We start from the raw sequence: 27,036 nt of genomic DNA, 5'->3' as shown, positions 1-27,036 counted from the left end.
TATTAAAGAGAATTTAAAGAGTTTTAAAACTTTTCACAGCAGTTATCCTTTCCCATCATTCATGTCTCCCACGTAGCAGTATCATATGTCTGAAACATTATTATAAATTTAAAATTTTGTAGTTGGGACCAGGGAACGACTTTTCGGTCGTTTCGCCCAGTTCGCTGGGCGGCGAATTGGGCGAAACGGCGAAATATCGCCGAAATTTCGGCGATATTTCGCCAGCCAGTTCGCCATATTTCGCCATAATGTTTCGATGGGTTTTTTTGGTCCAAATGAGTTGAAATTTGGTGGGTAGCCTAATTTGATGCCAATAAACACAATGGAATGGTTGGTTTTGCTTAAAAACTCACTTAAATTGGTGTTATGGATCGGCATATAATCGACTGTATATACCGGTAAAACTGTAATTTTACAACCTTATTTTAAACAATTAAACTAACATAAATAAGCACAAAACTATTATATTAGTAAGAAAAATACAAGTATATAATAATACAAATACAACTACTCAATACCAAGTACTATGCCTTGGTGGATCCATGTCTTCCAGCTCTGTCTCCGTTGATAGTTGGGTACAAGGCCCATAGGCTACAACATTAAACTTCCGCTCCATTATTTTCTTGAAGTCATTCCAAGACATGTCATGCTGATGGTTGTTGACATACAAGGAAACCAGGCCTCTGTAGTTTTCATCATCCATGACGGTAAAACTACTCCCCTCAGGGGGGTAACGTGAACGGAGCTCTTCAATTGACATCGTAGCATCAAAAGGATATCTGTATGTTGCCTCCAACATAGCAGTTCTCTGTGAGCCAAATGGAGGCATAAGCGGGACACCCTGATGCTGATAACCCCAAACATCGTTACCCCAACCACCATATGTACTGCCTTCCTGCGATGCCAAGCTCATGGAAGATCCATCATTATATCCATAGTGCGAACTCCTAGACGACATATCATCGTGTCCATAAGCAGAAGGGACACCATAGCCATAAGCAGGTGTGGAGCCTACAGACTCCTCCAAGGTCATGGACCCCATCACTCCTGACAACCTGTCCATCGGATCAAAATGGCCGTATGAGCCATATGATCAAGTATCATCACTATAACCATAGCCATACGACCCATACCCATGGTGGCCATGCATATGCTGCTGCTCCCCCCCCTGAAACTCCCCCCTCCCTGGCCGATTGTAACTCGTAGGACGACCTCGATGAAGCTCACCACCATGATCGTCATCCTGGGTGGCATGTGTGTATTGAGTCTCTCCAGTGTATCTCTGGGGGGGATCCTGTGCCTCTGATAATGGAACATGATATCGTTCCTGTACTCCTCCACCACCACTACCACCACCACCACCACCACCACCACCACCACCGTCATCATCATCCCTCCGAGTATGACTGGGACTGGGAGCAAGGGTGTCATCTGGATCATCATCTTGCGTGCCAGGCAGCACCATCCAATCCTCATCCGCTGTGGCGGCAGCCGCCTGATGTACCTGCCCCTCTTGAGAAGCCATGTACTCATTTATATTAACTCCCGCAGCTTGAGCAATGATTGGGTCTGGCCTACCTCCAGGCTGGTCTAACACTGGCTCGCCCCTATCCAACAACCAATCCGTGAGTGGATGTTGGTCATCTGCAGTGAGCTCGAAGATATCATCGAGCTGGATGTCCTTATCTTGCCCATTGTTAGTATTTAAACGGGTGTTCTCTAATTTTAGCCTCATGTTGTAGTGACAAAACACAAGGTCATTCAGGCGTTGACTTCCCAGCCTATTCCTCCTCTGCGAGTGAATCATCCCAAAAGTACTCCAATTCCTCTCACACCCAGAGGCAGAGCAAGTCTGGGAGAGGATCCGCACTGCCACTCTTCGGAGGTTCTCTGCATCGCCCCCATATAGAATCCACCACTCAGCTGCATTATCACAAATAATGCAAGTTAATACTTTAATTCTTAACAAAAATCCTACTTGTATCACTTATATGTAAAATGTAATGTAAATGTAATCATGCATCTAACCTGGATCATAATTTTGTCGGTTTTGAATAGCAGGAATTGAACCAAAGGTCCCCAGTGCATCTCTAAAGTATTTTATCTGCAATAATTTGTATTGATGGTTAGCTAAATTCTTTCACAAATAAAAAGCAAGTACTAAGTTCTAAGTTTTTAAGTTCTTACCTCCATATGGCAATTTGATTGGACCGTTACGTTTGGCTCTAATTTCCCAATAACCTCCATAACGGCACCGAGTAGGTCTGACCGCAATCCCAAATTTTTAGTGTACTGATATTTTGGATTGAGATAATAGGCTGCATAATTCACAAACTCACAGTCAAAGAATTAATATTTACTACAAGTTACAAATTATAATAATAAGTAGTAACACAGACTAACTACTTACCCGCCCTATGCATCGGATGCATCAGATGAGCGGTCCATCTACTATCAACAATGTTCAAGTACGCAGCAAAACCTCTCGGGGTTAGCTCTTTGGATTGTTGTTTTCATTCTCTCCGGGGGCTGCATATATGTGCGGCATAGTGGGCCCCCTGAGGGAGGAATCAACCATACGTAAGACCTTTATTATAGGATCTAAGGTCTCCAACACAATTTTCACATTCCTCCAAAAGTCATCAGACGAGATTGTCGTCTGTGCGGTGCGCCCACTACTAGTACTGAATTATCACAAACACATTAAGTTAGTAATAAATAATTAAATACTACATACTAGATATTCATATTTCATAGTATAAATGTATAAGAAGTTAACAACTTGTTAAATCAAATAGTAGAGACTATAGATAAAAAATAAATAAAAATACTTACTTTGATCCAACCCATGAGAACCACTCCTCTGATGAAAACATGGATCTCAAGCCCGACTTCCGTTCCTGAATACTGTTGAGGGCGATGAAATTCGTGGAAAATCTCGTAGGACCGGGTCGCACTAGCTCACCATTGCATGCCTGCCTCATCATATTCAGAGCAACAGTATGATTGTAGATGAAATTTGTTACCTACTTGGCCCTCTCCACTGTGCTCTGGATAATATTGATCTTGCCGATGTCCTTTAACATGAGGTCGATACAATGAGCTGCGCAAGGTGTCCAATATAGGTTATATCCAGCTGTATTCATTAGTACCTCACCGGCTTTCTTGAAGTTGGTGCCATTGTCGGTGACAATCTGCACCACATTCTCCTTCCCAACTTCATCAATCACATCCTGCAAAAGTCCAAGAATATACCTGTGGTCTTTTGTCTGCCCAGTAGCATCCACAAATTTTAGAAAGACAGTCTTTCGATCACAATACACCATAAAGTTGATGATGGATTTTCTTGTTGGACCGGTCCAGCCATCACACATAATGGTGCATCCATATGTCTCCCAAAATATTCTCAAATTACTGATGTACTCTTGCAGCTCCTCCTTCTCCTCAGTCAGGAAAGTGGTCAACACCTCCTTAGGGGTAGGACCAGGATGTCCAGGACCTGCCTTTGCAATAGTGTCAACCATATTACTATAATAAGGACCCTATGCTGTATGTGCTGGAACCGCATTGTAGCACATCCACTTCGACACTGCCTTCTTCACTTTCTTCGCCATCCCTTTCCATGCACCTGTGATCTTGGGCTGCTTGGCCCCCTTATTTCTGAAAATATCAGGATCTTGCTCTAGGATAGGATCCGACCTCTGTGGATAGTCACGTGGACGTGATCCCCGTACATCAGCCGTAGAAGGGACCCTCTGACTCTGTGATCTGCTGAACATACCACGTATACCACCCCTGTCCCTAGATCCAGATGCTCCAGCCCCTGATCCAGATGCTCCAGCCCCTGATCCAGATGCTCCAGCCCCTACAGGCCTAGAGGTATCAGCTCCTGTAAATCTAGCTCTGGCCCTCTCCTCCTCCTGGTACTGCATCGCCCTACTCTCAGCCATCGCCCGTCTAACATCCCTCTCCTCCCGCTCTCTCAAATCAACGGGATCAACCTCCTGATCAGAATCTGAATCAACTCTATAAGATGATGGTGCCCGCACCGCCTCATCCAATGCTTCATTTACCCTTCTCCTCTCTTGTTTCTTCTTCCCCTTGTCTTTCTCCATCTCCCTAACTGCCTTTCTGATATCCGCATTCACCTCAGTGCAGGTGGCCACATCTTTTGAACTACCAGTAATTTGAGCCTTAAACCTACTTATGCCACCAGAATTCAACTCCTTACCACAAAAGTTGCATCTTGTTTTACTTTTATTTCCATTGATTGCAACACAGTATTGCCATGCAGGATCAGCCCTCCCCTTCCCTGCAGACGCCGCTCCCCGTGTCTGTCCCTGTCCCTGGCCCTGTGAACCTGCTCCTCTCCCACTGCTAGACATGATAACAGTTGGTCTGTTGCAACAAAAATGATTTCACAAACAATTAAACAATACCAATATAATATTTTAAACAATATATAAATTTTTTCCGACAAAAGAAAAGGCTACCATATCAAAACTGACAATGAAACCATACAAGAAGCACTTAAAAATAATTATATAGGTATTCTATAATTTTCTATAATTTTCAAAATCATTTTCCTTATTTATTCCTAATTGTTTCTCTTTTTTCATAATTATTTATATTTTATATTCATATTTTAATAAATTTCAAAAAATCAAAAAATTATTTATTGGGTCGAAAATTATTCCGACTCCGTGAGTTTGTAGATTGACCCATGGGGATCCACATATATTTTTTCAATCACAATGCAACACATATATAATGCAAAAAGCAAGCATTTAAAATGTATAAAAATACAATTTTTGACGCCCGAAAATAAATAAATAAATTACTTAGTGAAAAAAAAATTCGAATCCGTGAGTTTGTAGATCAGCCTATTGTATTCAACATATATTAATTTCATACCCATCCAACAATATTATGGCATGCATTTTCAAAAAAAATAGTTTAGTGAAGAACAGTTTACCTCTCAGATGAAAAACACCCAGATTTGTGTGAAATCTCGCTTGATCGTCGCGAATAAGGCTATATCCGTCAAGAATGAAGTGAGTACTGCGATTTTATGTCGAAGATCGGACGAAAATATGGCCAAAACACCTAAAACTAGGAGAGAGAAGCTCTGGATGGTGTGGGTGAGGAGAGAGAAAATCAAACGAAATTCAACAGATAATTAATGAAAAATTCCCACAAGCCCCGCATTTATCGCCGAATTTCGCCGAGAAATCGGCGAAATCTCGGTATTTATCGCCGATATGGCGATATCTCGCCATATCGCCGAGATTTCGGCGAATTCTCGGCGATATTTTGTATTTCTCGTTTCGCCCCCTGGTATCGTTTCGCCAGGGGGCGAAACTGGCGAATTTCGCCGATATTTCGGCGAAATTCGCCGAACTTTCTTTCCCTGGTTGGGACGAAATCAAAGTTAAAATTCGGCGAAAAATCGTAACGAAATATCGCCATTTAGCTGGTTTCGACAATCAGCGAACCAGCTAGATTTGTCGAAATTTCGCACCTTGCATGAGAAATATCCTCTTTACGGCTAAGGGACTAAGGGGATATTCGCAGCTGTATCTTTCGACTATTCTGATCGTACCGTTATATCGAATCGGTTCGTTGTCTTCAGTGTTTGATCGGTTAACTCTTCAAGCTCGTTGGGTCAGTCAAAACTCCCGCTTTTGATGGTTTCTGTTTGATCTGTTGTCTAGAAGATAGAGCTAGAGCTGGATTATGAGTTTCGTTCGCGAGCTTGTATTAGTTTTGGTTCTCATTTCGTTTGATTTTCTGGTCAGTTCTGTTGGAGGTTGACCGTGCGTGGAGAATTTGCCTTGTTACTCTTCTATATTCATGTTGTGGAGTTCGAGATTTTGTTGAATTTGATGTATTCTCGATCAATTGATGTTTCACCTTATTGGATTATGGCTTCTCATGTTTCATCTTCTTAACATGTATAGTGCAGTTCTCTTAATTGTTTAATGATGTGGGATTCTATTTTCTATTCTTGCTTAATGAATCATCTATATTCAATAGGCCTTCTTTTGTTGTTCTCGACCACTTTCAGAGCAGTAATTTGTTTTCTCTTGGTTGGTATATGCAACTCCGAGACTGACTAAGTGGCTACTGCAATGGCGAAGTGGTTGGATAATAAAAACATTAAGATCAGATGTTGCTTTTCTTTTTCACCTGGATGGGATCATTTGATCTTCTCAAAATATCCTTGTACTGATTTTAAATTTGACACAGATTCTTGGTTCAGACTAGTTTTATTAGTGGAGCTAGAAATTTATTTATTTATTTTTAAATTCTTTGAGCTAAGTGAATTCATGTTTACTATATCTATATTTTAAAAAAAAATATAAAGCCATTGTTATCAGTTAAGAAGATTTGCAGTGAGATGCTGTGGTACCATCATTGAAACCGTTGTTTTCCAAGTTACCTTGAATTATGGCCTGATTATGATGGTACCATCTGTTGTGGCATCCAATGTGTCTTTTAAGTTTTTCTGTGAAAGCAATGCCTCTATTTTCTATTTCTTTCAATGGTTTTTTTGTTTCCAAGCTTCTTGGTCTGTGACACTGTACCTCTTTGCACAATAGTTATGTTCTTTAAGGGGGGGGGGGGAAATGTTATCTGTTGAGCTTGTATTTAACAAGTAAAAGTGTTGGCTTTCTGCAGATTTTTGGGCTAAATGCAGGTTGTTCTGTTTGTGATTGTGAACTTGTGAGCTTATATACCAAGTTTGAAGTTTGAGAAGAGCAGTGCGGCAGAGCTCCTGAAAGACAGAAGTGTATAAGTAACATTCTATGCTTTGTTTAACTCCAATTTTGCTTGTGGACTTAGATGGCCATCTCCTCACTGGAAACAAACCGTGAAGGCCATACTGACCGATTCCTGTTGTTAATGGAGCGTCTAGATAGCCAAGGTGACAGAGAACATGTCATAGACATTGGAAGGGGTGGTCATGCATCTTCATCTGGGTCATCCCACAGTGATCCATTGCCTTCACTTGACTTGCCGCACCATGAAGGTAGATCTTCAAGTGGTACAAATGCCCCTGCTTCTCAGTCTTCCTCAAATGGGTAGAACTCTAGAAACTCCTCTTCCATTAGAAGAGGTGATGGGTATGGCCGTCGCCATAGGAGCCCGTTGAATTCTGGTTTGTGGATTTCCTTTGAGCTGGTAGTCACTGTGAGCCAGATTGTTGCATCCATTGTTGTTTTATCTTTATCAAGAGATGAGAAACACAAGCCCCATTATTTGAGTGGATTGTGGGTTATGCAGCCGGATGCGTTGCAACGTTGCCTCTTCTTTATTGGCGTTATCGTCATCGCAACAACCTGGGCGGTGAACAAGATTCAGCACACTCACGTCAGGGGACTTCTCAAATCAGCAGCCCTTCAGAGCCAGCATCATATACTGCTATCTCAGTAACTCATTCTTCGAAGGGTGAAGATCGACATATCTCAGTTACCGCTGCTCCAAATTCTAGGTACTATTTTTTTTTTCTTTGTTATCATCTTCTGCAAGTTGTTGCTGTTGTTATTCTGGCATCTGTTTTGAATGTGAAGCAACTTGATGTTATCTATGTTTCTTTGAGTGATTTAATATTATTCTCTTAAATCTCCTGTGCTAAGAAAACAAAAATTAGTTTCAATTTCAAATGTTCATTTTCTCTCTCTTTCTCTCTCTTTCTGATAATAAGATTGTCAGTAAGTAGTTGTTAGTGCTCCACATCAGGTTTAGCTCTTGAGTGTGCTCCAAGTACTTTGGCTTGAGGTGGGACAACCAAAAGTTATGCATCTCATATTTTTGTCAGCATTGCTGGTCAGCTTGCCTGCCTCATCTTACCATTCTGGTAGTATGCTCTATGGGCATATAGAGGCATTGCCTAGGATGCTGTGTTTGAAAGTTCACTTGGAGAAAGTAATCTCCATTTTCTCCTTTATACTTGTCTACATCTGTATTAGTTTCTTGTGTTCCCAGTCCTGTCTTGGAGTGAGGGTAGTATTTGATTGAAGACCTTGATATCTGGGTCAATGGTTGGGGGTGGGCCACCCCAAACTCTAAATCCTCCAGAATAGAGACTCTAGCTCTTTTTATCTCAACCTTATCCTTTGATGTAGCTGTGGCTGTTGCTCTGCTTCTTCTCTAGCCTATTTAGATCATAGTTCGAGGTCTTGTGAGATCTCAATCGAGATCTTGCTTTGTTGTGACCTTGAGGCTAGATACAAGGTGAAACCAAAATAGTTCAAAATCTCAGCAGATATCTTGGTCGAGTCGAGATTTTAGCTGAGCAACACTTTTAAAAATGCCTCAACTCAATCGAGAGGAGTTGAGATATCTTGATCTCGACCTAGGTCAACACAACTTCCCCTTGGCTAGTTTTGGTGATCCCATCGGATTTTTCACTGGAAACTTGGTTGGATCTCTACCTAGGTTGCATCAACAAGGTGTTTAGCTCATGTACAACAAAGATCTATTGATCTTGAATCAAATCTTAAAGCAAGGTGAGTTTTTTTCCCTCAAACTTGCCTCATTGATTTTACTCTTGTAATCTTGTAGTGTAACTTATAAGCATACTGATGTTGTAATGTGAAATTATGAATAAGTAAACATGTTTGGTGCATTATTTGACTTTAAACCTTTGTTTCCATTTATCTCAAGTAATGGTAGTGTATTTCATGTTGTATAAGTCTTTATGTTCACTACTCCAGTGTGTATCGGTTTCAAAGTTAGGGTTGAGTTGGAACTCATTTATACACTTGTTTCTCACAAATCTAAGGCCACTACTAAGTTTAGAAGGCCTAAAATAGGTGAAATACCAGATTCCAGCCCAAACTGAGTTCTAATACCCACAGAGATGGGCCCATGTTAGTTTGAGTTGAGGTGGGATTTTTTTACCAAATCTCAGCTGAGATCTCGTGAGATCTCGGTTTTTTGAGGGACCGAGATCCTTGTCGAGATCGAGATCTCAAACCATGGTTTGGATGAACCAATTCGTTGGAACATTTGTATCAATATCTCCTGGTCCATCTTAAAGGTCTCTTTGTTCTTCAACTTGGTCTCCTTAGATTTGAATCCATTTCCCTTCTGGCAGCCATAATCCCTTTCCTAACTTAGCTCTAGGCTTCCATCACCAAACTTATCTCTGTCTTACCTCTTTTCCGCTTAAGTTATTCCCTATCCCTTATATGTGTTGCCATAGCCTTCTTTATAATTTGGGACATTAAGGGAGCTTGTGAAGTTTCTGTCATCACCAGCAAGATGCCATTTGGGTTTGGTGTTCCCACCTCCCCCTCAATGATTTTCTTACATTAATTACACTCACATTTCCTGTTATTAGTCAAAGCAGGTTCACATGCAGACATGCAATGCCCCTTTGCTTTGGCCAACCATTATGCAGTTCTAGTTGATATACTATTGCAAGAAGAAGAAGAAGATAATGTGTACCTTCAAATATGGCTACAAGCAGCAAATCTACTTATTTTCTAGATTCCCCTTGAAGTATTTTTATTTACTTATTTACTTATTATTAATTGATTAATTCCCATCAATGAATTAACGTGATTTTACAAATCATAGTCAGCTGAAATTATATTTCCTACAGTTATGTTAATCTTCTTCGTTTAAACTAAAATAGAATATTCTTCCTATGTATTTTCAATTTTTGCATTCAGAAATTATTTTTGAAAAATCTGAAAATTTTGACATTAAAAAAATATTCAAACATCATGGCTTAGATTGGACAATGGTGTTTAACATATATTAACTTGACATATTATCACATTCCCCCCCCCCCCTTTGAAAATTCTGTTTTAGGAAAATATATTTTTAAGAAAAAAAAGGTTATAAATATAATTGAAGGATGTAGTTGATGTTAGATTTATTGAAGTTCTCTGGAATTAACGTGCAACATTTAGCTTATTTTACTTTAGGAAGCTGAGTAGATATGTAGCTTATTTTGCTTGGGATTATTTAGGACCTATTTGTTACCCACCAAAAAACAGTTTCTGGTGTTTCTTGCTTTGAGAAGCAGAAAAAGTGGCCGAAAACTGTTTATTTTCACATGATTTTTGCAACATAAATTGAAATTATGAATTTTTTTGCTTTGAGAACACTTCGATGCAACAACAAAAGAAAAATTGGTGTTGGTTGGGTTAAAGTGAGACAATTTGAGAAGGGTTATCTATGGAATTTGGTGCTCTAAACATAACAATGGCAAATTTCATATATTTTCTTACATTTCATATTTTCTAATAAACCAGAAGCAAGTTTTATCAAACTCCTAGGAAAGTGTTTCTACTTCCAGAAACGCTCAAAACTGTTTCCAAGCAGAAACACTTGGTGAGTTATCAAACAGATCCTTACTTTATAATTCAATTTATTTCTTCCTTTAGATGGTTCCAGTATTGAGTAGGTTTCCATTCCGTGTTGTGCTTCTTTTTATTCTAGGGCATGTAACTGTATAATTACGACTCAGTTTGGGATTTTTGTAATTGAAAGGTAGTTGACTTAGTTTCTCAAAATTGCCTCCCTCTTTCTTCCCTTGTGAGTTTGTCCCTCTCCTCATTCTCTTTCTTGTCCTTTTACTTTTACCTGTTAATCTTTGCCACAACTGATCACTTCCTCTCCTATATTAGTGGTACTGACGCACCACAACCTTGGACCAACCCAAATTCATTTTGGAACCTAGATTGAGAACTGAGTCCAAATATGGAATTTAGGCTTGTAGATATTTGCGATTTTGTTAGGATAAATGTGAAAGGAGATTTTTAGGATGTGGAGGAATTTGAACATCTTTAGTAAGTTCTGAATTGTTAGGAGTCAATGGTATGGTTGTTCTGTTTCTTCTGAATCTATATGCTTGTAAGTTTGTAACCAAGGTGTTGCGCATAGAATAAAAGAAACAGAGTTGTGGTTTAAATAGTCTGAAGGCTTTGTGCCTGTTCACTCTTGTCCCCTTCCCTCTTTTGGAATTTCTTCTTTCTACCACTGCAGCTCTGTTTCTTATCGAGTTTCCTTCTTTTTACTCCATCTATGTTGTTCCTCCTCCACCTTTTCTGTCTCCTACTTAGTGGCATCAGATCCCTAATCTAGGTAAATCTCTGTTTGGAATTCTTCACCCCTTCAGTCTTTCTTCCCTAGCATTTCCTCTTCTTCCTACAATCTTCCTGTCTCATATCCCTCATACCCCTTTTTGTTCTGTTTCCTTTCTTTATTTCTTTTCTCTGTGGTTCTGACCGAAAAACACCAGCATCAACCCCACATTCCCTTTGTTTAAAAAAAGAATTATCCTGCTGTTGCCACTTCACCCTTCCCCTCTCTTCCACACAAACCCCCCCCCCCCACACCCACACACCAAAAAAAAAAAAAAAAAAAAAGAACACCCTGGACTATCACGTGCCCACCTCATCCCATGATTTCCATGGCCCAAAAAGGAAAAAGGGAATCCAACATAGAAACAGAACAAAGGAAGAGAACCTGGGGCGAGAGAGAGAGAGAGAGAGAGAGGAGAGGAGAGGAGAGAAGGTGCATGAGGAGAAGAGAAAGTGAGAATCAGAGGGGAAACAAGAGAGGGAGGGAGTTCGTCCTCTATTTTGAAGTCACAGTTTTTCAGCTGAAGTATAAGTCCTCAAATTGAATCACCTCGCTGAGTTTCGTTTCCAAGTAGAATCCCCCTTTATCTTATTGTTTTATTGTGTTATTTGATGGTATGTCTTGATTGTCTTCTCCGAATTTCCTTTCTTGCATTTTCCATGTCTATTTCCCATTAGATCCTTTTTCCATTTTTTGTCCCTCTTCTAGTTTACTTTCTTTATATTATTTTCCAATTCTATCCCTACTCCCACCTTTTACATCGTGACTGTTTTCCCTTTCACCCCACGTATTTGATAATTTCAATGACTCATTTATTGTTCATATACTCCCATTAGTCAGTATTTATCTTTCTCTTCCTGAAGTTCCCTTTCTTATTCTTATCCTATTTTTCTTCTCTTTAGTTTGCAGTCCATTAAATTACAATTCTGCTACTGCTATCATTAGCCTACTACATCATAGAGGTTGATTGTGAGGAGTGTTGGATCAATGCCTTATCAAGCTGAATTCTTTTGTTTTTTGTTTCTTTTCTTTTCTTTTTTTGTGTGTGTGGATGCCGGTCCAATAATGCTGATCTTTTCTTTTTATATAACACATGGTTGAGGTTTTCATTCTCCCGTTTTTCTTCAAACTCTGGTAGAAATCATGCGGCATAGCTTTGTGCTGACCAAATCAATTTGGGAACCTAGAAATTAAGAACTGGATCCATATATGGATTTTAAGTAAATATTTGGGATTTAGTGCAAGTACATAACATAATTTTGATCTGGGTAGGTAGAAAGAGTTTTCAAGGTCAGGAATGGCGGCAAGCAAGAATCTTAATAACCAAGAAGACCGCCTGTCCTTGTTAGATGTTTAGAGTAGGTTAGAGAAGAGATTGAAGGAGCTTGCCCTGTCTGCCCGTAGGCCCCCCCTCCTTTTCTCCTTCTCCACTGAATTCGAGTAGCTATCAGCCCTTCTATCTTATACTTTTCCTCTTGGTTAAGATTTTAAGAATCCTAGTAAAGTCATTCTCTAATTGAAGTTTGTTTCTTTTATTTAGTCAGTAGTAATTTTCTAATAGCTTATGTGGTTGATATTGGCATAAACCAAAATGGTTCTCAAAAATATTAGTTCCTCGTCTTAAATGGTGTTTTGATTATTCTCTGCCATAATCTTGTATCATGGCATGTAATGTTTGTTCCTGTATTATTAATACAGCTTTGAAGTATGGGTATTACCTCTATTTCTGTAAATTGGAGCTTCAATGCTTTCCTCCATTAAGGTGTCTATACTAAAGAAAGTTCTAAAAATGATGACTCTTGATGATAAATTGGTCAAAAGATTCCTATGCTTTTCTAAAGATAGTCTTTAATTTTCTCAAGGATTGTCATTCATGTGGGGGAACTTCAAGTGTGGTGCAATTGCGATGCAGAATTTGGACACCATGTTCAGGGTGTAGGGGTGTGGTAGTTATAGGTTATCAAAATAACCCATTTAGGAGGGGCACGTGGAAAGTAGGTTTGTTAGGATTTCTTGTGGCTATATTACGTTGTAGGAGGTAATAGGAAGTGGGGAATGCATTTGGTTTTGTTGAGCAAGGTTACTTGCGTGAAGGGGAAGACTCGTCGGTGGACATTTTGAAGGTAGAATTCAGATCTGTAATGCAGTTTTGTTAATGATTTCAGTACAATCGGCCATTTATATTTCTTTTCCAGACCCATTTGTGCCTTTCAAGTGTTTTTTGTTTGTGTTTTTGTTTGTGTCATTGTGCGTGTGTGTGTGAATGTGTTTTTGAGTAATCAGGGTGCTGCTAGGAGCTGGATTGGTGTTCGATCGATTGGATTTGTTTGTGTCATTATGACCTTGGGTAGAGCCCTGTTGGAGGACAAGGATCCATAGAGGAAAACAATGCCATCTATGTAGTTCTCAATGTATTATCTTTTTCTTTGTTTGAAAATTGAGATCCAACATGTGTTTTTTAAGGTAAATCCTGAGGCCAAAGAAGTTATCCAAGGTTTGATGGTTCCAACCCATCAGGTTCATTAATCAATTTTTTTGGTGTGAACATGTGTCTTGTTCATTCCTATTGCTCAGTTTTCTTTTCATATGTAAAATGAAAAATACAGAGAATGAAAAGAACCCTATTCTATTGGACTAGCTTTAGTTTCTATATGAACATTTTGGTATAGTCAATAACATGTCTTTCACTCTTTGGGCTAGAGAGCTATTTCCAGGAACTATATTCACAGGTTCATAACTTCAAGAATATCAACAGAGGAAACTAAAATGGGAGGTGCTGATGACTAAATTCTTAACTAAATTATAACTAGATGCAACCACTGGAAATCAAAGGAAAATAAAATACCCAGGAGCAACCAAAATAGGTTAATCATGTATTGAACAAACAAAGTTGTCAATAAGAATCCAATCAAGAAATAAGAATCGCTAATGTTTTTCATTTACGTAAAATTTCTTTCGGAGAGGAAAAATTAAAAATTAAAACAGGGACAAGGGGACCTCTTGGGCTTATTAGCTTCTCAGTCTGTGACTCCAATAGTAGACTAACTTTTGTAACAAATTATCAAAGTTACTTTCAAAAATGAAACAGAAGATTTGAACTATCTTCTCATACAAACAGAAGAGACTCTCACATGAATTTACTCCTCAAAATCACTACTGCCATTCTGTTTCTGAAAAACCCACTTTAGCAGATTCTCCCAGGCAGTATCTAGACATGTATTCACCACATTAGTAAAGTAAATAGAGGGAGTCCGATGATCTAGTATCCAGGATATCTTTCCTATTTAATTGCATTGACTGTGAATATATATCATGTCCATATAATTTGTTTTAGATGATCCTGTTTAATGAAATGACTTATTAATATAATATGCTGTGATATGGTCCCTACTGAATCAATCAAACTTTTGATAATGGAGTCCATCATTGAATAAATTTTGGTGTTGATGTTTTTCTTCTTGCTTAAATTTTAGTTGGTAATTGGCACTATCTAGTGGTCACAATTTCTGTTGTGCCCTTCAACATGATTTGGACCAAACAATGCCTAAATTCTTAATGCCATGATGGACAAGTTTTTTTATTGATGCAATTACAGATTCTTGAGAGTTACAAGCTTCTAACCAAGTGAACCTTAGAGTTGATTGTTAAAGATCATTAGATTCTAAATATGCATTATCCTCTATCTTACTTCCTTGAATTTGTATTCTCTCCACACATAAACACACTTTTATTTAATTTCCATTGAAAATTATAATTTAGAGTTTGAGGCTGGAAATTATGTTTGTTTCCCATTTGTAATAGAATCTAAGTTGGTAGCCGAACTTTTGAGTGTGTTAAATTTGGACCCCAGATTATGTCTTTTAATGAAGACCCATAAATCTATGAATTTAATGTTCATTGTAATCTTTTAATTTGTTTTTGAGCTCTAACATATAGATTTTGTGATAGACAACTTCCAGTTTCTTGTTCCTTATGCATATGTTAGAATAGTTGAGTGATGATTCAGAATGTACTACATGTTCAAAATTTCTAATATTATCTTGTTACTTCATCGGTGAGCTAGAATACGATGCAAATGTATTTAATTTTGTAGTCTATTCTTCCTTAAAATCTTCTCTGTTTTGAAGAAATGTTGGTGGGTTTAATATCTGATATGTATTACATGCTATTCGTGCCGGTAAGAGTTTTAGTTGCATTAGATCAATATGGCTGATTTGGTTATTTTCAGCTCTGATTCAATATCTGTGTGTGTGTGACATACAACCCCCCACCCCTGCCAAAAAAAGGGGGAAAAAAAGAAGAAAAAAAAAAAAAACAAAACAAAAGATTGTAAAAGTGAATAGATAATTGAAAATTTTTCGTTGCTACATTGGCCAGCTTCCTGATAGCTCCACTGACTGTTTATATACTTTTTTTTGCAGGTTCGCATTGATAGTCATACTGTTGGTTGTCATTTATATTGTGGTTGCAGTTGTTTGCCATGGACCTACATTGCCTTCATGCCTCAAATGAGAAAGTGTTGATTGGGTTTGAGATAGCAGTTTCATCATTGGCGATGTAAGGGGAAAGGGTTTGATGCTTGGAGTTGAACTTGTCGCCGATCGTAAACTGAAAACACCAGCCAACTCGAGAACTTAATAAGTTGCTATCTCAGGCAGCATGATTTTTGTGCCAGAATCAGATGCGAAGCCTAATTTAATTCTTGAACTTCTTTTTTTGGTAGGTAATTCCTGAACTTCGTGTAATGAAGAGTTCGAACCTTCCAAAATTTCACAGTAACTTAGATACGTGACCTTAACTCCCTGGATATTTATTGATGGTTAACAACCACTAGTGTTTCTGATTTGGGTTTAATCTTAATTGTGTTGCAGTGGCGAGCTATAATACTAAACCAAAGAACAGAGTGGGATGACGAGGAATTTATTAGTGAATCTTCATGACAAAGTGATCTGGTTTTGTAACTTAAGATATGATATGGCTTACATCATTTTTATAGAGATGAACAACTTTCCCCTTGAGTGTGAAGCAGTTATTACCATATATGGCAACATCAAAATTAAGATCCAGTCAGTGTTGACTTGCGACAAAATTAACAGAAAAAATAGCTGAATGCATTCGTAAAGTGTTATCCTAGTGATAAAGTGTAGGATGGTGGAGGTGGCGGCTCTCGAAATTTATGAGATAGTGAAGATTTTTGTTTACATAGTGTGAATTAGATAAGACACATTCCTAATGCTGGTAAGTCGAATGAAGCTTACGATGCATGACAATTGGGCTTTCCCATGAGATGTCCTATGCATTTTCTCAGTGTATTATATTGTGTTACTTCATATTGAAGATTTTCTATTGAAAGTGAATGATTGCTTGGTTAATGTTGTAAATGAGTTGGTGGAATTCTTCGGCTTTAAAACCTGCTTTGTTGCCAGAAATGTTTGCTTGTAGACATGTGGTTGTCTAATATACTGATACCTTATATGAATATATGATGGTTTGATCATTCATGGGCCCTTTAATTGCACAGGGTATGGTGGAATCCTCAACCTGCACTCTTTGCCAATTTGTATTGGTAATCTGAATAAGGAGCTAGAGCAGAGTAGTAATGAGGACAATATTGTATGAGAATAGTTTACTGAGATCAAGTTAATTATGGGATCAGTTTGTACGACTTGATCTGTTTAAGGGGGTGGGGGGTTATGAATTGTGTGCGATGCGAAAATCATAACAGGAAGTGGTAGTAGCATGCAGTAGCAAAGTTCATGCTTCTCTAGCATGCTTTTACAGCAAAGGAACCACTCCGTTTCAGAAAACCCAACCCAAGTCAACTGATGCATTACATGCATTACCAAGTTTAAACACATGGCATTCTTGAATTCTCGGGTTGTATGGCCATCGACGGAACCACTCCGTTTCAGAAGACTCATTTACCAAACGGAATGGTTCTTTTTTAAACGGAACCAACCCGTTTTAACATTGACAAAACGGAATGGGTCCCTTTTAAAAGGAACCACTCCGTTTAATAAGACCCAGTGTTAAAACGGAATGGTTCCTTTTTAAACGGAACCACTCCGTTTCAGAAGTTTCATTTACCAAACGGAATGGTTCCTTTTTAAACGGAACCAACCCGTTTTAACATAGACAAAACGGAATGGGTCCCTTTTAAAAGGAACCACTAAGTTTCGTAAGACCCAATGTTAAAACGGAATGGTTCCTTTTTAAACGGAACCACTCCGTTCCAGAAGTTTCATTTACCAAACGGAATGGTTCCTTTTTAAACGGAACCAACCCGTTTAACATAGACGGAAACGGAATGGGTCCCTTTTAAAAGGAACCACTCCGCTTCATAAGACCTGAACTTTAAACGGAATGGTTCCTTTTTAAACGGAACCACTCCGTTTCAGAAGTTTCATTTACCAAACGGAATGGTTCCTTTTTAAACGGAACCAACCCGTTTTAACATAGACGAAACGGAATGGGTCCCTTTTAAAAGGAACCACTCCGTTTCATAAGACCCAGTGTTAAAATGGAATGGTTTCTTTTTAAACGGAACCACTCCGTTTCAGAAAATTCATTTACCAAACGGAATGGTTCCTTTTTAAACGGAACCAACCCGTTTTAACATAGACGAAACGGAATGGGTCCCTTTTAAAAGGAACCACTCCGTTTCATAAGACCCAGTGATAAAACGGAATGGTTCCTTTTTAAACGGAACCACTCCGTTTCAGAAGACTCATTTACAAAACGGAGTAGTTCCTTTTTAAATGGAACCAATCCGTTTTAAAATAGACGAAACGGAATTATTCCGTTTTATAAGGAACCACTCCGTTTTATAAGACCCATAAGCCTTTTTATACGGAACAACTCCGTTATTTAAACGGAACTACTTCGTTTCATAAGACCAATAAACGAAACAGAATGGTTTCTGTTTAAATGAAACGACTCTGTGTCATCATTCCGTTTAAAAAGGAACGTAATTTCAAAGTATGTCCATTTCCTCCAAAGTGTGTTCTAAACAAAAAGACATCACATTCGACGGCTTTACTCACTTTGTTCATTGGAGACAAGTTAAATTTAAACTGTATTTGAAACAAAATATTTAAAATGTTAAATGAATTGATTTAAGCCTTATAGGAAATGCGGATCACATAGAACATAGGAGGCATCTTTCAGTTGGCTAATCCAATTTTCATACTCTACAGGTGATCTTCCTCTACATCACATTTCTCATGTACATTTGACCCCAAACATCTAAAATGATAAATTTGTGGGATTTCATAATTTTTTACAATCGAAAGTGTATGAAAGTGTATGAAGGCAATGTAGGTCCATGGCAAACAACTGCAACCACATAATTTGTTAGATAGGTAGTGGTGAGAACCATATCACTCATTCGCTCTAATATTGAGATGGGACATTACACGCAAGAATTGAAGCATAAACAACTTATTACAAATGAGTTTTGTTTCTTTCCAACACACCATTTTGAACCCATACACCTCTAGGGCAAGGTACAATCACAAGTACCACATACAACCTGCCATTGTTATTATTCAAAATCTTATTTTTCATGGTAATTAGTTGAAGGGAGAAGTTTTTTTAGATTCACTAGATAAGAATGTAGATTACAAGATAAGCAAGTTTCAAACTAGTTTCACAACCAATAAGATTTGAAACCTGCTTTAGTCTTTCTGAGGTGACCAAAAAAATTAAGAATTAATCAGAATCTTCTTCATTATCCTCAAAATCAGAATCACCAGCAGGTTCTTCCTCGCTCTCTGAATCACTGATCACATACGTGGTCTTACCCCGGGTAGCCCTTTGTGGTGTTGGCCTAGATGGAGGTGGCACAGCATCAACCTGAACCTCACTCTCCCCATTGGAATCTTCAAAAGCAAGACTCAATTCTTCAGTAGTGCTTATTCCTCCAACCTTGCCCATGACAGAACCACTCTTCTTGTTAAATGGGGAGGCTCTCATTTTCCTTACTTTCTTCTCAGGTGACACCCCTGCATTTTCAACAGGCTTCAGAATCTCTGTTATTAGCTTCGGATTAACAGAGTAGGTGGTTTGTTGGCCTGTCCACGCTTCTTTGTGGTGGCATTGGCTTTACTGGCACCCCCTCTTTCCTGGTTGTTTCTTCCCCTGTGCCAGGGGTGCTTTGGTTGCTTCTGTCTCCATTTCTGTGAAAAGAAAAATAAAGGAGAAGTTATAATGGGAGTCTGTGATTATGGGAGGAACCAAAATTATTCTACTGAATTCTAGAATCAATGTGGTACCTGTTGACAGTTCTGGTGAGGATTCAAGATTATATGCTGCCAATCGATCTTTTAGATCGAGAATTTCATCATCATCACTATCAACCGATTTGACCTTTCCTTGCTAGAAAGAACAGAAAAATACAACAACCAATGCATAAGATTACTCATTGGCAATCAGAAAATAAGCGTCACAAATGACAAACATGGGACTCGAACCTTCTTCGCAGGAGCTTTCCTTGTTCCAGCTTTGGCTTTGGGTTTCACTCCCTCAGGAACATGAAGAGGAACATTCTCCGTCACTAAAGAATCCAATCCTATATCTGTTCTGCAAGCATTATTTAAATTAATTTACATAACCTTGGGGTAAGGTGATATGAAGATAGATGTACCTTTCTTTTCTTGTATAATTCAAGCCTAAAATGAATTACATCGCCAATAACTGCAAGAATGCAAGGTACATAAGGTAAAGCATAAAGATAAATATAAGACTCCATCTTGGAGAAAAGTGAACATAGCGAATGAAGAGAAAGGAACAAGGACTCCTAAAACATTCAACGACTATTAACTCTTGGAAAATATTATAACATTAAAGTCTCTCCACTCATATTGAAACACTGAAGGTTTGAACTGAAGTCATTTGGAATTTTAAGTAAGAGTTCCCACATGCACATAATTACACCATCCATACAATGACCTTGGCCTAGATATTCAATAACAGCTAATACAGAATCAGCAAATCCATCATATAGTTGCTAAGATGCTGAGAAAGGTAAACAGCTCTTACGTTCGTACTTCTCCATGAGAGAAGTTAGGCGTTCCTTCATATAAGATCCCACCACATGTGCGTTCTGCTGGAGATTTTCTCTCTCAATTACTCTAAGAACAGCTAGCCCTCCAGCAGTACATACTGGGTTTCCACCAAATGCCTTCTTCTCAGAGAGATTTAAAGTCAATATACATCTGGAACAATGAGTTTTTCATTGCTGAAAACCATTTTCTCAGGCCCTTAGAAGTCATCATAATTGAAAGAATTGTAAAGGCAAACACTCACGATTTTGTTTAGACAGCTGATTTAGGAGAGGGGGAAGGTACACAGAAATGAGAAAATATGCAACTGGTCAGATAAGTGAGCAGCATACAGAAGACACATTAGGTGTAAAGCCTAGAAGAGGAATGTACTACCCTAGAAGTTGAAAGCCTTGAAGCCATATGTAAAGGAAATAGAAACCTAAAGCAAGCAGTTTCTTTAAAGATAACCAATAGTCATAATCTCTAACTGATTGATGAAAATTGGAAATAAACACAGAACATGCTATAACACTATTCAAACACATAATTGAAATCAAGATAACAGAGAAGCCTACCTTTGAATTTTAAAAAGCCTTGCAATAGAAGATGAACCATGATTCGCAGAGGAATGCAAATTGCCAAGGCACACCATTGTTGTTAATGGATTGAAGGCGATAACAGAGGAGAGCAAGGAGGAAGAACATGGTGAGTTATGTGGCTCTCTTTAGGGGGTTTTAGGAGGGAATCTCTCTTGCAGAGACAGTGGAGTGGGAGTAGCCATGGCAGGCAAAGAACATGGAAATACTCCTGCAAAACCATCAGCTTTCTCAATCAACTCCTGAAAAATTAAAATGCTAATTTCTTAAACCACACTAGCTTGAAATCTAATGTTGGGATAAATTAAAATGCATTAGTCGATTAAAACCACCATGCTCCATAGAAGTATTAAATGTGATTCAGGTTTTGGGTTTCTGCTCCCTAACTTTAAAATTCACTTGCCTCTTCTCAACTTATAGCATTTTTAGGGCATTAGTCAATCATGTCTTCCCTATATAAATGCATCCAAAACCTTACTAAAAGCTCTTACCATCGCTCGCTTGCTCTCTGTCTCTATCTCTCCCCTCTTCAGATGAGATCTTAATATAACTATTCATCTCTCATCCATATTCTCATAACACACAGACAAGAAAAGAGAATTATACAAAAAACTTATTTGCCATTTGAAGCTTGTAGTTTAAGTGTTTAACATAAGAGAGTAAATGGTAACATTTTTCAAAGCCAGAAATGAACAGCAGAATGGGGAATTGATGCCCAAATATAGATGAAATGAAAACAGGCCTACTTAGTTGCAAAAGGGAATGATATTTGTAACTTGAATAAAAAAAACCAGATCACCAAATCAAGCTAAGCAGACTGCTTAAAAGAATTTCATCTCACATATTAAAGACAACTTGAAGACAAAAAGTAGTCTTAGAAAGCAGACATTTATAAACTTACTGCTTGAGAAAATAGCATGTTGTAAGGAATTAAACCATTACCACGCAAGAAAACATACAAAACTAAAGCAAGGGATTTTCAATGTTCCACATATCTTGAGGTGTCATAGGTCCCCAACAGGCTCCTCAGACCAGAATTGTTCTGTAGTAAAAGATCACGAGATTTTGGTTTACAGGTTTAAAGTTTTTTACAGCTTTGGCTGTTGACTCAAAATTGACATTAGAACATAGTGCTATTCTGGGAATTATCCATTCCAACAATTTGTGAACTCAGGGGTGTGTTAAAAGAAGTGTGTAATCTTAGCCTGGGGTTCATCTTATCTACTCCCACTATGACTGGGTATGGCTATAACTGGAAACTCTCTCATTTTGCTTGAAAAGAAAACCTAGTACAACTGTAAAACTCAATTCAGAACAAAATCTATTCAAGGATAAAAAAGCAACTTAAATTATATCTAGATCCAAAACATGAAAATTTGATATTGAACAAAATGCCATTATACACTGAAACTGGGAGGTTCCCGATTAGCTCCCAAACAAAGAGAAGTATGAGAAATTACAATGAATATATGCAATGTATGTTTGTAAGACTAAAAGATTACTGAAATCAAAGTTCTGCTGATGGAATGAGGAATTGGTCGATTAGTCAAGGAATGTTTCATGATTTCAATCCAGTTGACATTGCTAGAAATGTGTAATTTCATAACGATGCAGTCATTTTCGTTGTTGTAACTTAACAATGCTCCCTAGTCACTATATTAAAATCAATTCAGTTTGGACTATGAGGATCCCCTCATCCTCTAACTGCTATCTATCTGAAAAGTGTTTGAATGGTAAGGATCTCCTCAATACAACCCCTTCCCTGCTGCAACCACAAACTAGCCGCTTATGTCTAGTCAAAGGTTAATCTTATATACATATAAGCCCTCCCTCAACACCTCAAATTAGAACGAGAAAAAATAGTTGATCAAAATATTCACAGCCAAAACAGCATGCCTATCTGCATAACAATTGGTAAAGGTACACCACAAAAAACTAATAAGGATAATAATCAAAAACATAGGACAATGAAAGAGAGCAAAGATTGGCATACCAAATATGCAGTGGTCCCAACAGCAACAAGCTTGGTGCCATTACGCTGTGAAACAAAGCCAGACCCATGAGATTCCTGCATGTACAAAGAGTGTCAATTTTTTTTAAATTTACATGGCAGCTTTTTCATTAGACATACATATATTCACCACCGCGAACAGCATTTGCAGCCCCTTTTCTTTCTTCTTCACCCCATAGGTAACGGCAACATGGCTTGTTATTTCAATTCTTCTAAAATTCTGTTCTATTAAGGAAACAGCCACTAAAGATTCAAAAAGAAATTGAAATGATCTAACACTTAAAATGAAAATGTAAGAAGATATAGCAAGTAGCAACTCAATGAAATGGTAACATAAGAATTAGAAACTGATGTTTATTAGAAATTAAAAAGAAACCAAATAAACTTCTAAACTCCATGTGATCTAATATTGGGTCCCATAGATCTTCACTACAGAGCCATAGTTTTATAATATGTTTTACCCCTTAAAGATCCTTTGCCCTGAACTGGTTGAATGGACTGGTTGGTTGAACTACCATACCTTGCCAAGCCCAACTTGAAAAAGAGGTTGATAAAACCATGAGATGTTGTATGCCACTGGATTAGCTGAATTTTGTCAAGCATGCATTGTGAATGTTTTAAGCTCTAAATGCTCATCAATCTTAATAAAATTCTGTTATGGTGCACCAGCTTTCTCGGTGTTTAGGAACCATCTTCAATCCATGCAATTACTCATTTTCAATAAATCAAAACAAGAAACACTAATCAGTCATGAGCCAGGCCTAGACAGAAAATTGAGGATTTTTAGTCTGTCACTGATTCCGTAATTGAGAAGTTACTTGCTAACTCAGAATCACTTGCATACAAACAAGTAAACATTCACATGAGAGCTAACCATGCGTCTCATTTTTAACCTTACTTGTTTTAAAGAACCCACATGCTGTATACACACAAACAAGAGATACGTACTTGAAAGCGCAATATCACATGCAACAACATTTTGTGGCTCATTGATGGAAAAGTTGCCCATCAAGATATCTTAATGACCATAAAAATGTGAAACCCATCTCCTCTTTTGTGTTTTTTTGGGGTAAAATCATTAACTCCTTTAGGTGGTCGGTATTGATTATGGATTGCCAAATGATACTATAATATGCTACCTCTTAACTCAAGAGCTCCAAAACTTTTGAGTCTTCTCCATGGCATGGTAGTATTGGTGCAGGTTTCTTCTAGGAAGGAAATAGGTTAAAAGTGGTCAACGGCAGAGGCCTTGGAAGCACTGCACAACTGCTAAAACCAGAGGAACTCTTGTAAGAACAGGATTTCTGTTCCCCTGTTTCAGAGTTTATTGTAGTAGAGTCATGGAGTTGACTCAGAATCTACTCAACTTACTGATTCCTCCAATCACTGTAGTGCTTATTTGTTTCATACTTCCTTTTCTCTTGGCTTTTAGGTTCTTATGTTTTGTTCTCAAACATCTCTTCCCTGAGCAAATGAGGGGAAAAGTTGTTCTCATCACTGGTGCTTCTTCTGGCATTGGCGAGGTTTGATTTAAATCATGTTTTGTATTAATCTGTTATGATTAGAGGTTCGGAGAAGGTGATTTTGGTAGTTTCATGGGTGATTTAATTTATTTTTCTATTGATTTGCAGCATCTAGCATATGAAGAGGGAAAAGCTGGCGGTAAAATGATATGAGGAAATCTAGGGTTATTTGCAGCGGTTCTAATAAAACCGCTGCTATATTGATATTCAGGGACAGTAACACTGAAAACACCACTAATATATTGATATTCAGTGGCGGTAACATTAAAAACGCCACTAATATCTTGATCTTTAGTGACGTTAGTAAGCAAAACGCCACTAATATTTAAATAATTACCGACGGTTCTACAAAACCGCCACTAAACCCCTCGATCTTTCACCCACCTCTTTCCCTCCCACTTCCAACCTGTGTGTTTTTCTCATTAGTGGCGGTTTTTTTTAAATTGCCACTAAATATACCTTACTAGTGGCGGTTTATGGTAAACCGCCCCTAATTAAATGTCACTAATTCTATTTTTTCTTGTAGTGATTTGCTACATCCAACAAATATCCACTCCTTTACAACCCAATGACAAATCCCTGACCTAATAACTTCTACTCAGTTGCACAAATCCTACTTAGACATCGGCTGCATTTAAAGATTTTGCCAACCACATATGAGCACTAAATATTTTCTTTGCACAACAATTTGAGTAACTCTTGGCTTTTCCTTCATCCTCTTCTCTCCTTACATGATCACCAATTATCCTATGTTGATAGCAAAAAAAGATTCAAAAAGTGCAGGAAGTATTACTAATGTACAGTGAAGAAATGATTCAAGCCAGTCAATTTTACCCAAGGCAATCACTATTGAATTATTCAGCCAAATGCATCCATCTTTTGTACTTCAAAGAGCACATAGACCTTTAGACTTGGTATAAGCTTTGGAACTAAATCCATCAATCAAGTTGCAAAAGCCTTGGGTTCCCAAGTTTATAAGACATAATAAAACTCCTTTTATAGGAATTGAGAAGTAAGATCAAGAAATGAAGATTAACCTGAACAACTTTGTGTTGTAGCTGACCCTTGCACTTTCCTGTAGCTTAAATTCAACCCACTCATCTGGATTGAGAGCTGGAAAAGGAGCAGAAACCCTAAATGAATGCATAGAGTAGTGTGTCAGGAACATATGCAGTAGGGTACCATACAAACTCCAAGTTTAGAATATTTGCAGTAAAATTTTTAATCAGATTTTGAGGTTTGTCAACATGGAGGCATCATTTTAAAGGTTTCCTCTTGGTCAGCAAATAACTGAGTACCATGTTTGCTTATTGACTTCTAAAGCTAAGAATGATATACTTTACAACAGTTCAACAATAAGGATTGTTTCAATTTAGTTATACTATACACAGGCTGTGGAATTCTCTGCAGATTTCACATTCAAAAAATAGATAAATAAATAGACAATACATTATGAAAACTAACCAACTTTTTCATCCGCCAATCCAGTACTGTGATCCAGCTGAACCTGCAACCAAAGAAATTTCAATTCTCAACATTCAATCAAATAACTTACTTTCTACCGGAAAAAAGAAATCAAACAAATTACTAAATGTGTATTAAGTAAACACTGAAAGATCAGAATTGTACAGTAATCAATAAATAAAGCAAGACAGAAAAAAGCACCTAAATCCTAACATCCATGACAGAGAATATGAGAACAGTAAAAATATAAACAAAAAGTTAGGTCCAACGCTTAACAAAATTGGGTCAAACAAGCCAAAATCTAATTTAACTCAGATAAAAATCAAATAGACAATACAGACGTCAAGCTATTTCTATTATAACCATTAAACCAAACTCAAGAAATCCAAATGCTCGGAGAACACAGATTTCCTCCAAACCGAGATGAAGATACCGTGCTTGAAAACCGGACAACAATGAACCTCTGATATTCAAGACACATCACTGCATCTACAAGCAGTTCCCACCGAAAAGACTAATCTACAGCAGGAACTACCATATTTGGCAAAGAGTAATAGTAGTATGAGATTCCACCAGAAAGAGCAGCGATTACTCCAAATGGAATTCTAAAACCACCAGAATGTATGTATTGTTCAATACAACTGGAGTAGCATTTGATAATCTTCTAAAGAACAGAGCCATTTTCGATCTCCGAGACGAAGAAGAGATGAAATGAGACTCTTCAATCGTGAAGCAAAGCAAATAAATGGCGCAGGAACGATCAAGACTTTTGTTCAACCTCCTGCTTCTTCTTCTTCTCAAGACTTTCACCGAAAAATACCTTTTTGGGATTCAAGGAGTAGATGTTGACATAGATGATGAGTGTAACCGTTTCGGCTGCTTTGACACAGATGATAAGTGTAAACGCGTACTTAAAGCTCTTTACTCTTCTGCTTCGATCAAAACTGGGAAGCTTTCAACTCGTCTTCTCCTCTGCTTCTTCTTCTTCCTCAACCTGCTGCTTCTCGAGCTTCTCCAATATGGCGAGCTTCGATCGATCGTGTAGCAGAATAATCCCCTGCAACTGATTTCGATCAACTCTGACGGTAAACCCTAAACCTCCTCCTGCTTGCTGTTCTTCGTCTTCTCCAGATTTTCAGAGCTCCAAATCGTTCACACGAATGTTAAGATTGAGCGGTGATAGCCATGGGTTTTGTGTATTTCAAAACATTTTGAAATTCTCAATTCAACCGCTGGTTTGGGTTTTTGAATCCGTATATACGTATTTTGTTTGACTTGTATTTTTAAAACTTAAT

General features: G+C 38.0%; 1 protein-coding gene, 1 long non-coding RNA gene and 1 pseudogene across 16 annotated transcripts; 1 reads left to right on the top strand and 2 right to left on the bottom strand.

The window, feature by feature from the left end:
• Nucleotides 1-1,093: 1,093 nt before the first annotated feature.
• On the bottom strand, nt 1,094-2,435 carry LOC149007485 (uncharacterized). Its single transcript, XM_089167077.1, has 3 exons — nt 2,188-2,435; nt 2,029-2,104; nt 1,094-1,923 (listed from the first exon to the last, which is right to left on the bottom strand). Exons 1-3 carry the CDS (start codon nt 2,245-2,247, stop codon nt 1,094-1,096), a joined length of 966 nt encoding a protein of 321 aa, XP_089023203.1. The 5' UTR covers nt 2,248-2,435.
• Nucleotides 2,436-5,639: 3,204 nt separating this feature from the next.
• On the top strand, nt 5,640-15,960 carry LOC149007484 (uncharacterized; annotated as a pseudogene). Its single transcript, XR_016175321.1, has 2 exons — nt 5,640-7,495; nt 15,525-15,960. The product of XR_016175321.1 is annotated as an uncharacterized LOC149007484 (transcript).
• A 2,378-nt stretch (nt 15,961-18,338) lies between these two features.
• Nucleotides 18,339-26,949, bottom strand: LOC149007483 (uncharacterized). Of its 14 annotated transcripts, none has more exons than XR_016175070.1 (9): nt 25,742-26,949; nt 22,875-25,410; nt 22,737-22,781; nt 20,723-20,954; nt 20,143-20,425; nt 19,748-19,797; nt 19,575-19,683; nt 19,377-19,479; nt 18,339-19,280 (listed from the first exon to the last, which is right to left on the bottom strand). It is a non-coding gene; the product is annotated as an uncharacterized LOC149007483 (long non-coding RNA). The 14 variants fall into 14 exon arrangements; XR_016175072.1 differs by having other exon boundaries at nt 19,575-19,678; XR_016175068.1 differs by having other exon boundaries at nt 19,748-20,425.
• Nucleotides 26,950-27,036: the final 87 nt, after the last annotated feature.

This window comes from Hakea prostrata, chromosome 8, assembly GCF_041222555.1.
Source record: "Hakea prostrata isolate BN-2017 chromosome 8, UWA_Hpros_2, whole genome shotgun sequence".
In the NCBI taxonomy this organism is placed as follows: Eukaryota; Viridiplantae; Streptophyta; class Magnoliopsida; order Proteales; family Proteaceae; genus Hakea; species Hakea prostrata.
This window is presented reverse-complemented; position numbering and strand designations above follow the sequence as displayed.

Bases quoted from the DNA above. Each gene is read 5' to 3' on its own strand.
- LOC149007485 (XM_089167077.1), bottom strand. From the start codon at position 2,247: ATGGAGGTTATTGGGAAATTAGAGCCAAACGTAACGGTCCAATCAAAT. The intron at 2,105-2,187 runs GTAAGAACTTAA...AAATTATTGCAG, and splicing joins AATCAAATTGCCATATGGAG to ATAAAATACTTTAGAGATGC. The intron at 1,924-2,028 runs GTTAGATGCATG...GTGATAATGCAG, and splicing joins CCGACAAAATTATGATCCAG to CTGAGTGGTGGATTCTATAT.